Genomic DNA, 11,333 nt, shown 5'->3' with positions numbered 1-11,333 from the left:
CACTTTTTCAGCTGCTATTTGTATAATTCGTGAAGAGATGTCAGCAGTGAGAGGGCTATGCTGACTTTTGTGATGATTCTCACTGCCGACATCTCTTTACGACATGTACTCTGCACCCGGCATGTTCCCCTGTCCTATTGACAGTCAGCACAAATTTTCTCGACTCTCCATGTACATTTTCCACAGGTTGCTTGCATTTTTGACATCTCACATGTTTTATTTTGATTGCATCTGGCGACCTGACACTGCCTCCGGATGCCCTTGCCCTTTGGTATTGGCTCTGTTGTTGCAGGGGTTTTGGCGTTCAGGTACTTCTCCCAAAGTACCTGACAAACTTCTCTTTTGCAAGCTTCAGGATGAAGTCTCTTCGGGGAATTTTCTCGCCTGTGCATGCCTTGTATAGGACATGGGCATTGATCACAGCCAGGTCCAGCACGTTGTAAAAGACCGCAACGGGCTATCGACAAGTGCCTCCTTTCACGGAGTACAGCCTGGCCATCTGGTCTAAGATTTCAACTCCAACCTTTGTTGCGTTGTAGTACGTCACAGTCTCGGGTTTCCTCTTTGCGTCGTTGTTGATGGCCACAGTCGGGTGCAAAGTACTGAGAAGACAGATGTTTTTTCTTGGCTTGCATCTGTACACCGTAAGTATGACTCTCTCGTGTTTCAGCACTGATGTCGTGAACAGCTCTCCTTGTTGTTGGGCGGAGGGGGGCAGCTCTCGCCGGTTTTTGTTGATTATGCCGACCATGCTGTTGCTCACCAGTTTCTTTGCCAGTGACACAGAGGTGAAGAAATTGTCCATGGTGACATTCCTCCCTTTTCCAAGAAAAGGCTCCATGAGCCTCATGACCACATTCTCGCCCAGTCGCTGCCCTGGTGGTCGACTTTCATCTTTCCCCAAGTATGGGAATCCATTCAGCATGTATTTGCTGTCCACATCCGCAGCCAACCAGGATTTGATGCCAGATTTATCTGGCTTGCTAGACACGTACTGGGTGAACCAGCACCAAGCTTTCGTGGGGAACAACTGCTCGTTCACTGTAATGTTCGCTCCAGGTTTGTAGCAGGCGATGCTGTTCTGCACAAACTTGTTCCAAACATCGGACACAAGGGAAAATTTGTCTGTTTGCAGGCAGGCCCTGTTTGCAGGCGGGCCCATCTCGTATCTTTCCCATCAAAGTGCAAAAATCGCTGTGGTAGGGTGGGCGTGGTTTTGCGTTGGCTGCAGAGAGAGAGTGGGCGGGGCGGCTCTCGGAACTCTGTACCACGGCTGTTGGGGTTTATTAATCAGCACTGATGGTTAATTGTGTGATTGATTGACAATGTGCTGATTACCTCGACAGTGAGCCTGGACGTTTAAAAGCTGCTCGACAGAGAGAGAAGAGAGAGCACGGGAGACGGAAGAAGAGCTGACGGGCTGTCAGCCGTGAATTGTGAAACCAAAACTCTGTTATTGTGTATTGTGACCAGAAAGCCGCGTGGCGGCCGAAAATAAAACAAGACGCAGTCGCGTCCTGAAAAATGAACGTGTCTCTCTCCTCTCTCAAACGAGCGGTAGCACTCGACTTGCTACAGTGGTGGCCCGTACGGGGAGCGGCAGAAAGAGAGAGAGAGAGAGAGAAGGTCAAAAATGGACCCAAACCGGAGCGAGGCGGCGCAGCCTCTCGTAGCGCTGGCGCGGATGCTGGAGGGGATGGCCCAAATGCAGGAGAGGCAGGCGGCCGTACACGCAGAGCAGATGGAGGCTCTGCGTGCACAAGCCTCCCTCCAGACCCAGGCGCTGCGACAGCTGGCTGCCGCCGAGGAAACCAGCTCCCGGGACCCGCCGTCCCGATCCCCTCTCCGGATCCACATACCCAAAATGACAGCCGACGATGACATCCAGGCATTCGTGGAGAGTTTTGAGGTGGCAGCGGAGGCGTGCCAGTGGCCCCACGAGGAGTGGGTTGTACACCTCCTGCCCCTTTTAACTGGGGAAGGCTAACCCACATGGCCCGGCGTTGGCTACAACCAGAGATCCGGTCCGCCGGGGGCGTAGTGGAGCAGGTCGTACTGGAACAGTTCCTGGAAGGGTTGCCGGAGGGAACGGCGAATTGGGTGCGCTGCCATTGCCCGACCAACTTAGAGGGGGCGGTTACCCTGGCGGAGGACCACCTAGTGCTATACCCCAGCGCCCAGCAGCAAGCACGGCCGGAACCGGCGCCCAGGAGAAGACCCCCTCCTCGTACTGGCCCCTCCTCTGTCCCCAGGGCTCTGCCCCCTCCCTTTCCTCAAACTAATCCCCCCTTTTTTCCGATTCCCTCTCCAGGTCCAGGCTCAGTGGCGGGGGGCTCCGGCTCGCAGAGGGCGCCTCAGACGCTCAGACCGGGGTGTTGGCGGTGCGGACAGCTGGGTCACCAGCTGTGGGGCAGGTGGTCCGGGTGGTCGGGCCACCCACTTCCGCTCCCGATCAGGAGGGAGCGTACTGCATCCCGGTAAGGGTGCAAGGGAGTGAACACCGGGCGCTGTTGGATTCGGGGGCTATGCAGTCCCTGATCCAGCAAAACCTGGTTCGAACCGAGGCATTGGTAAAGGCACCCTGGGTTTCCATTCGGTGTGTGCATGGAGATGTGCACAAGTATCCGGTAGTACCCGTGGAAATTTGTTACCAGGGAAAAACGCATATTGTGAAGGCTGCGGTTAGCTCCCGGCTTGCGCATCCCCTAATCTTGGGTACTGATTGGGCGGGGTTTAGGGAGATTTCTAGAAACATGCTGGGGTTGCGATCTCGACCGATTGGGAAGTGTGACGTGTGTGCTGTTGACGGTGGTGACGCAGGGCCGCCCGACACGGCCGGGGCGGGGAGGGACCCACGCGAGCCTCCGGTTGAGACTCCCCGGGGTCCTGTATTCCAACCCGCGGAGGATTTCCCACTCGAGCAGTCTCGGGACGACACCTTATGCTTTGCCTATGACCAAGTGATGCGGATTGATGGTCAGCAGGTGCGCCCCGATGCAGTACTCTCTCACCCTTATTTTTCTATTATTAGGGACAGGTTGTATCGAGTGTGTCGTGACGCTCAGACCGGTGAAGAAACGACCCAGTTGTTGGTACCCAAAAACCGCCGGGAAATGGTTTTCCAGGCGGCTCATTACAACCCCATGGCAGGACACTTAGGGTATGATAAGTCACTACACCGAATAATGGCTCGGTTTTACTGGCCGGGCATTTGGGCGGACGTACGTCGGTGGTGTGCGTCCTGTCCCGAATGTCAATTAGTGAACCCCCCGGCCACCCCAAAAGCGCCTTTGCGCCCACTACCCTTAATAGAGGTTCCCTTTGACCAAATTGCTATGGACCTCATCGGGCCATTTGAACGGAGCACCCAGGGATACCGTTTCATGTTGGTCTTGGTGGATTATGCGACCCGGTATCCCGAAGCAGTACCGTTGCGCAATATTTCAGCTAAGAGTGTTGCACAAGCTCTGTTTCAAATTATCTCCCGGGTCGGAATCCCGAAAGAGATTCTGACTGATCAGGGCACTTCGTTTATGTCACGTACACTAAATGAGCTATACGGATTACTGGGCGTCCGCTCTATTAGAACCAGTGTATACCATCCCCAAACAGATGGGCTTGTGGAGCGGTTTAATAGAACTCTGAAGTCCATGATTCGAAAGTTCATTCACGACGATAGCCGAAATTGGGATAAGTGGTTAGTCCCTCTATTATTTGCAGTGCGGGAGGTTCCCCAGGCCTCCACGGGATTTTCTCCCTTTGAACTGTTATTCGGTAGAAAACCTCGGGGAATATTGGACCTAGTTAAAGAAAGCTGGGAGGACGGTCCAAGCCCCAGCAAAAATGAGTTGCAGTACGTTATGGACCTGCGAGCAAAACTCCATACACTGGGTCGGTTGTCACGGGAGAATTTGCTCGAGGCTCAGGAACGTCAGCAGAGGCACTACAATAGAGGGACGAAACTACGACAGTTCTCGCCGGGAGATAAAGTCCTGGTATTACTTCCAACCTCCAGTACAAAATTACTCGCCAAGTGGCAAGGGCCCTTCGTGGTCACACGACGAGTTGGGGAGGTTGACTATGAGGTGGAGCGTGCTGATAGAGAGGGAGCGAAACAGATTTATCACCTCAATTTATTAAAAGCCTGGAAAGAGGTGGTGGCTGTTTCTCTGGTAACGGTGGATCAGGAGAGGGACGAGCTGGGGCCGGAGGTAGTAAATTCAATCAATCAGACCCCACCCCTTTCAGATAGCCACCGCTCGCCAAGTCAGAGAGCAGACCTTGCCATGTTGCAAAAACGGTTTGCGGATGTGTTTTCTCCCCTACCAGGACGCACGAACCTCATACACCACCATATCGACACCCCCCCGGGAGTAACGGTACGTTCCCGCCCCTATAGACTGCCGGAGCACAAAAAGAAATTGGTGCAGGCAGAAATAAAGGCCATGCTGGAGTTGGGTGTAATAGAGGAGTCCCACAGTGCCTGGAATAGCCCCATCGTGCTGGTAAGTAAGCCGGATGGCTCTATTCGGTTCTGTGTGGATTATAGGAAAGTGAATGCTGTGTCACATTTTGATGCCTATCCTATGCCTAGGGTCGACGAACTCCTGGATCGGCTGGGCACGGCTCGTTTTTTCTCAACACTGGATCTGACTAAGGGCTATTGGCAGATTCCCTTGTCTGCAAAGTCCAAAGAGAAATCGGCTTTCTCCGCTCCGGACGGTTTGTACCAATTCCGAACACTTCCGTTTGGGTTGTTCGGGGCCCCAGCCACCTTCCAGCGCCTGATGGATCGGCTGCTGCGTCCGCATGCTGCGTATCCTGCTGCCTATCTGGATGATGTTATCATCCACAGTAGCAGATGGGCACAGCATATGCGGCATGTGGGGGCGGTGCTCGAGTCCTTGAGGCAGGCGGGGCTCACAGCTAACCCAAAGAAGTGTGCGATTGGCCGAGCGGAGGTACGGTATTTGGGGTACCACTTGGGAAGTGGACAGGTGCGACCTCTGGTGGATAAAACCGCGGCGATTGCGACCTGTCCACGACCCAAGACGAAAAAAGAGGTAAGGAGGTTCTTGGGGTTGGCCGGCTACTATAGGCGGTTTATTCCGGCGTTTTCACAGCTGACCAGCCCCTTGACTGATTTAACTTGCAAAGGTGCCTCAGATCCGGTCCAGTGGACGGAGCCGTGCCAGCGAGCGTTTGAGAGGGTAAAGGAAGTCCTCTGCGGGGAGCCGCTCTTGTTCACCCCTAATTTCTCTCTTCCTTTTATCCTGCAGACCGACGCATCGGACAGAGGGCTGGGGGCTATTTTGACCCAGCAGGTGGAGGGAGTCGACCGCCCGGTGCTGTACCTCAGCTGCAAACTATCCCAGCGGGAGGCGAGGTACAGCACGGTAGAAAAGGAGTGCCTCGCCATCCGGTGGGCGGTCGGGTCCCTGCGCTACTACCTGCTGAGTCGCCCATTCACCCTCTGTTCGGACCACGCTCCCCTCCAATGGCTCCACCGCATGAAGGATACCAACCCGCGAATCACCCGGTGGTATCTGGCTCTACAGCCCTTTAATTTTAAGGTGGTTCATAGGCCGGGGGCGCAGATGGTGGTGGCGGACTTCCTCTCTCGCCCCGAAGGGGGTGGGGGGGGGGTCGGTCATCGGCCGGATGGCTCCCCGGCCTAAGTCGGGCGGTGGGGGTATGTGGTAGGGTGGGCGTGGTTTTGCGTTGGCTGCAGAGAGAGAGTGGGCGGGGCGGCTCTCGGAACTCTGCGCCACGGCTGTTGGGGTTTATTAATCAGCACTGATGGTTAATTGTGTGATTGATTGACAATGTGCTGATTACCTCGACAGTGAGCCTGGACGTTTAAAAGCTGCTCGACAGAGAGAGAAGAGAGAGCACGGGAGACGGAAGAAGAGCTGACAGGCTGTCAGCCGTGAATTGTGAAACCAAAACTCTGTTATTGTGTATTGTGACCAGAAAGCCGCGTGGCGGCCGAAAATAAAACAAGACGCAGTCGCGTCCTGAAAAATTAACGTGTCTCTCTCCTCTCTCAAACGAGCGGTAGCACTCGACTTGCTACAATCGCATTATCTCTTTGAAGCTGTAAGAGGGAAATTATACTGGGACCCAGAAAAGGCTGACATTTGAACGAGCCAGCATGCTGGGACGCAGCGTGTACTTCAAAGGACCCGAGAGCCTTGTGGTAAAACAATAAGTCACTCGGACTTCCTCTGAATGGGCAGGCCATTTGGCTCTCTGGAATGTTACCACCTGGACACAACCAAGATAAGGGGAACTAGTCTCTTTGTCTGTGGTTGTGGGTGTGGGTGTTTTGGGGTCGTAAAGGGTGAAGCGACCGACACCTGGTGGGGGCACTACACGGGACAGTACCACACTGCCCACATATGGACCCCTCTGACATTACACTTTGTATTTCTTTTCTGGATCTGGACTATAAACCATCTGTATATCTTATTTACAAATCCCGGAAAACCGTACAAACCATGCACATGTTTTCATTGTATTATTGTATTATGCATTATGTAATAATAACATGGATTGCATGTACAATGGTTAAACAAAAGGGTATTTTCATGACAACTGCACCATAATATTACATCCACTTGACATGTTTAGTATGGACATATTCAGGAAAATTATAGCAATTGAATGAAATATGTTTCATACCAAATAGAATTTGAAAAACCATAGTTTCAATAACTCAGGAAAAACCTAACACAATGGAATGTCCTCTCTGGTAATCATCTCCTTTTCCCCATTTCCCCACCAATTGTTTTAACAACCTCCTCCAAATGGTGGGGGCCGGAATTAGAGATTTATGATTCGGACAGGTTAATTTATGGTAATGCCTAGACCAAACGCGGGATTTGGCTTAAAAGGAAGGGAGACAAAGCAATCGAGGAAGATCGTAACCGACTTCCCCACGTTACACATAATCTGTGTGGTGTGTGTAGATTCACAAGGAAGATCGTAATCGACTTCCCACAGTGCACATACTCTGTGCGCTGTGTGTAGACAGACAAGGAAGATCGTAATCGACTTCCCTCAGTGCACATACTAGGCTATGTGTTCTGTGTAGAGATAGCCATGGAAGATCGTAAACGACTTCCCCACGTGGTACATACTCTGTGCTCTGTGTGTAGCTAAACAGGCTGGTAAGAACTCTTTACTCTGCATTTCTGTTTTAACCTTTATAATTGATTTTGGAAATTGAAGATAATAACCTACCTGCCTGTTCAATAAATTCTTCTGATTTTAACTTGCGTGGTCTTCATGACTCTAATCCATTTTATCTTCTTTTCAGCCGAAATTCCGTTTAAATACTCAGGGGGGCAGTTCGGACGGGGGCCTCCTGATCAGGGGTCTAGTACAGTAAAACGTCTTCAGTGGGGTCTTCAAGTTAGATAGGTGACCACGATCTGCCTGTTAAGGGATTGGTGGTATTGGTTCTGGTGTTTTGGCTTAAGAGAACCCATGGGCGTAATACGCCGGTTCTTGTCAAATTCGCCTGAAGGAGCCCGATAGATACGCACCGTCCTGGCTCATAACTGTCGATGTACCTATCCATGTAAGCCAGGCATGGAAGGCATGTATTATGGTGGTCAGCCTCCTACCCTCTGGATTCCTCGCCGAACTGAGATTTAACAATAATGCTAAACCCGGGAGCATATATTGAGGAATAATGGCACAAGATAGAGTCGAGTGTAATCCACTCCCAAGTTCCACGTATAGTTAAACCCAAATTTTAAATTATCATATAAAATGGAGTCAGATTTAATACGAGGGTAAAACCTAGTAACTGTTACGCTTTCTTGATGTGGTCATGGATATATCTGTTGTGTTGTTCCGCGCATTTGTGAATTTTCTGATGCTCCCATTAGGATATTGACAGTCCGGCGACAGATCGGATATATCTCTGATGACAGCATAGCCCCGTTTACGAACGGAGAGTAACCTGAATGCTACTGATCCGTTTCAGGCCAGTTTTAAGCGGGATATGAAGCAGCGCCTTCATATCTAACCCGTGGCAACGGAACCAGTGCATTCTTAATTATAATTGTGCCCTGTTCTTACGAACAGAGGAAAATAACTAACATCTCGGTTTTGAATCACACCAGCCAAGGGAGAACACGCGATACCTTCCCCTCCAGCTACAAACCCTCATTGGTCTAGCTGTGAGGTGTTTACAAGTGGTGACCCCGACGTGATATGAGTATCTGGAGTGTTCCCTGAATGTTCTGCTGGTGTTTTTCATCCCGGCGTGATACCCTTCACTGTGGGTATCTCGCATTTTCTTCTCTGGGTTTCCCTGATCCTTGGTGTGGTGAGTGACACAATTCTCATATATTAGCCTGTGCTAGGGAGAGTTTTTTAGTCACTGTGCAGGGGATCGACATATCCCAGACAGGCCTGGGACCGTAGAAACCAGGCATTTTCCATACTACTACCCTTTGGGGAATTCATGAACAGGGAAAGAAGAGATGCTTAGGCTGGCATGTTTTTAGGAAATGTGTTGTGCTAATACGGCAAAATGCGTTTTAGGAAAAACTAGCCTATAGCAGTAGATGGTTGCGTATGTGTACGAAAATGTAAGCGTTTGTAGAAAGGAAGGGAGTTTTGATGCAAGGCTTACTACTGTTTCTGCGCAGAGGCGCAGAAAACCTTGCTCAAACTCAGGAGAAATGAGGCACTGGTGAAAAGCCAGTGAATTCTGAAGGTGAACAGAATGGAGTATGAAAGACTAAAAAGCAATAGAAGGTGAACAGTGAGAAAGTTTATAGCTGCCAGTAAGCGTGTGCAATCACAGAATGCACACGCGAAGAAGTTTGAACTTTGCTAGGGGGCTAACCCAGGAAAAGTGGCAAGCTTCTTATTATATTTAAATTAAATAATATTAAAACACTGCTGAATGCTGAATCAGGTGCATAACCTCGGCTTCAAAGTTCCAGTCCTGAAAGCAGAGTCTGTGCTGATCCTTAAACCCAGGTATGGCCCTGCGGCGGTACACACGTCTCAAGACCTCTGACAGTGCAGACTGCAGCTGCACCAAGTTTTGAAACTGTTCGTATCTGTCCGGAGGAAACCATATTTTAAGTCTCAGAGATCGAGGCCGGTACCAGTGTAGTCACTGAACCTCTGAGTACCGTGCCCGATGTAATGTCACAGGACCGCTGAGTGCCACGGCAAATGCAAGTCTCCATCCCTCTGAAAGTGTAGCCGCAGGCTACAACAAGGGTGGCGACCGTCTGGAATTTGCCGCATGTGGGACTCATGTCTAAAGACCTCTGAAACTGGTGAAAAGGTATCAGGACACAGAACTTCTGCATTTCTGAGGTGCTGGAACCAAGGTCCTTGGCCTGTGTTATCTGTCTCAGTAAACAGTGGTGTACTATTAATTAAATAAATAGGTTAGGATTTATGAAACAGTTGAGATAAGCCAGTGTAGAAAGTAAAATTCCAACATGGCTTACAACCAACCAAAAAATAGACTTTGGCCTATTATAAATAAAATAACCATTAGCCTAGAGCTAAATTAAGTTATGTAGGCATAGGTGTGCCACCATTCACCTTTCTTTAGAAAGCTCGCTTTCAAAAAAGTGTAGTGAATTCTGGAGTACCCTATTGTTTTCATCTGGGTTTTTATTCTGTGTGTTTTAGCGGCACAAGGAGGAAATCAGAGGATTTAAACTAATAATATTAACTAATAATATATTAATTATTAACGCATGCCTGTGCACGCCATTTAGAAATGGTTAGAATTCACTAACAGACTTATTTGGGTGCCAATTACATTAGCCAAGGCATGTTAGATACTAGAGATCTAATGGTATTTTTGTGTGAATTTCACCATAGCACAACATATACATATTAGAATCTTTAGCAAACCGTTGATAAGCCAGTCAAATGCCATAAATGAACATAAGGTCATCAAGCTTAAACTCAGCTAATAAGGGCCAGTATCATCTGTGCCTGCAAGGAAAATTATTTAAGGAAGAAGTCTTCCAAACTACATATCTCAAATAAATAAATAAATAAATAAATAAATAAGGAGAAGAAGCACTTACTCCTAAGTTTACATCAAGTTTGTCTTTTAACATTAAAATGTTGAAAGGGGTGTCATTTTTTGGCAAGGACTGGCTTACTGGTCTCACTTTATTCTACTTTTCTACATTTTCTCTCCGTAGATCTCCTCCTTCTTTTTCATTTACTGTTCCTCCTCCTCCTTTCTCCCTTCTCCCCATCTGTCTGTCTTGTTCTGTTCCCCCCCTTCTCTGTCAGTTGTTGAATATTTAAGGAGCAGTAAACCTACACTCCCAAGACAGTGTCTGATTTTCTTTTTGTTTTTCATCTTTTTATTTTTGTCAGTTGTGGTTTAACCCCAAATTATGCAGATAGTAACCATACCTAGATTTTCTCTTCTTTGCATAACTACAGGCAAAGAGTTTCACACCTCATGGTTAGGGGATTTGTAGGTCCTTTCTGGAAGAATGTTTTAGAAATATGTGAAATTTTCTTAATATTTATGGAATTTCTGTTAATGTTAATGGCAAGTTTCACATTCATTTTAAAATATATCTGTCACAGACTTCAGGATGCTACAACCCCCGAACACTACTTGTCTTATATGTCTTAAATTGTGCTTTTTGCATTTTTCTTTATTTTTATACCATATGTTCATTATAATGGTTCTTTATTTTTATACTATCATTTTCAATACCCATCCATACAAAATGTATTGAGTTTTGTCTCCTTTCTTTTTAATTTCCCAAATCCAGTTTATCCAAAATTACAAAGGATATTACCATGAGAAGGACAAAAAACATATTTACCACAAAATGCAGTTGTCATGAAAACTCCGAACTACCTCATTCATATATACCATGTCTCACAAACCTTTTTCCCCATAATCCCACCAAGGTTATTAAGGTTCAACCTCTGCACAGCCCCGTGGATGTCAACCTTAAGTACAGTGTCTCCAAGACTTTGCTTCGATAGATTCAATCGAGAGGACACCTCCTGGTACAAAGTTCCTACGTCACTGTCAGCTGTCTTGTGAGTTTTCCTGTGCTTAGGAACACGGCGGGCCCCGACTGATGGAATGGACTTAGTGCAACAGGTCATCTGAGGCACAAAAGTTCCCATCTTCACTCCAACATCTGATCTGTTCCATACCATACACACCTCAACCCACACAACCCTTGATATCAGCCTTCCCAGTTATTCCCACCATCAGCCCTACGACCCTGGACCTCCGGCACCAACCATTTGGGAAAGTGTCCATGACCCCTTGGGAGGACGTTTTGAAGTGTCCCCCA

General features: G+C 48.6%; 1 protein-coding gene across 1 annotated transcript; it reads right to left on the bottom strand.

Moving 5' to 3' along the window:
* Positions 1-345: 345 nt before the first annotated feature.
* LOC118232545 lies at positions 346-1,162 on the bottom strand. The gene has a single exon (XM_035427613.1). The coding sequence runs from the start codon at positions 1,160-1,162 to the stop codon at positions 458-460; it is 705 nt and encodes a 234-aa protein (XP_035283504.1). The 3' UTR covers positions 346-457.
* Between the last annotated feature and the right edge of the window lie 10,171 nt (positions 1,163-11,333).

This window comes from Anguilla anguilla, chromosome 7 (assembly GCF_013347855.1).
Source record: "Anguilla anguilla isolate fAngAng1 chromosome 7, fAngAng1.pri, whole genome shotgun sequence".
In the NCBI taxonomy this organism is placed as follows: domain Eukaryota; kingdom Metazoa; phylum Chordata; class Actinopteri; order Anguilliformes; family Anguillidae; genus Anguilla; species Anguilla anguilla.
This window is presented reverse-complemented; position numbering and strand designations above follow the sequence as displayed.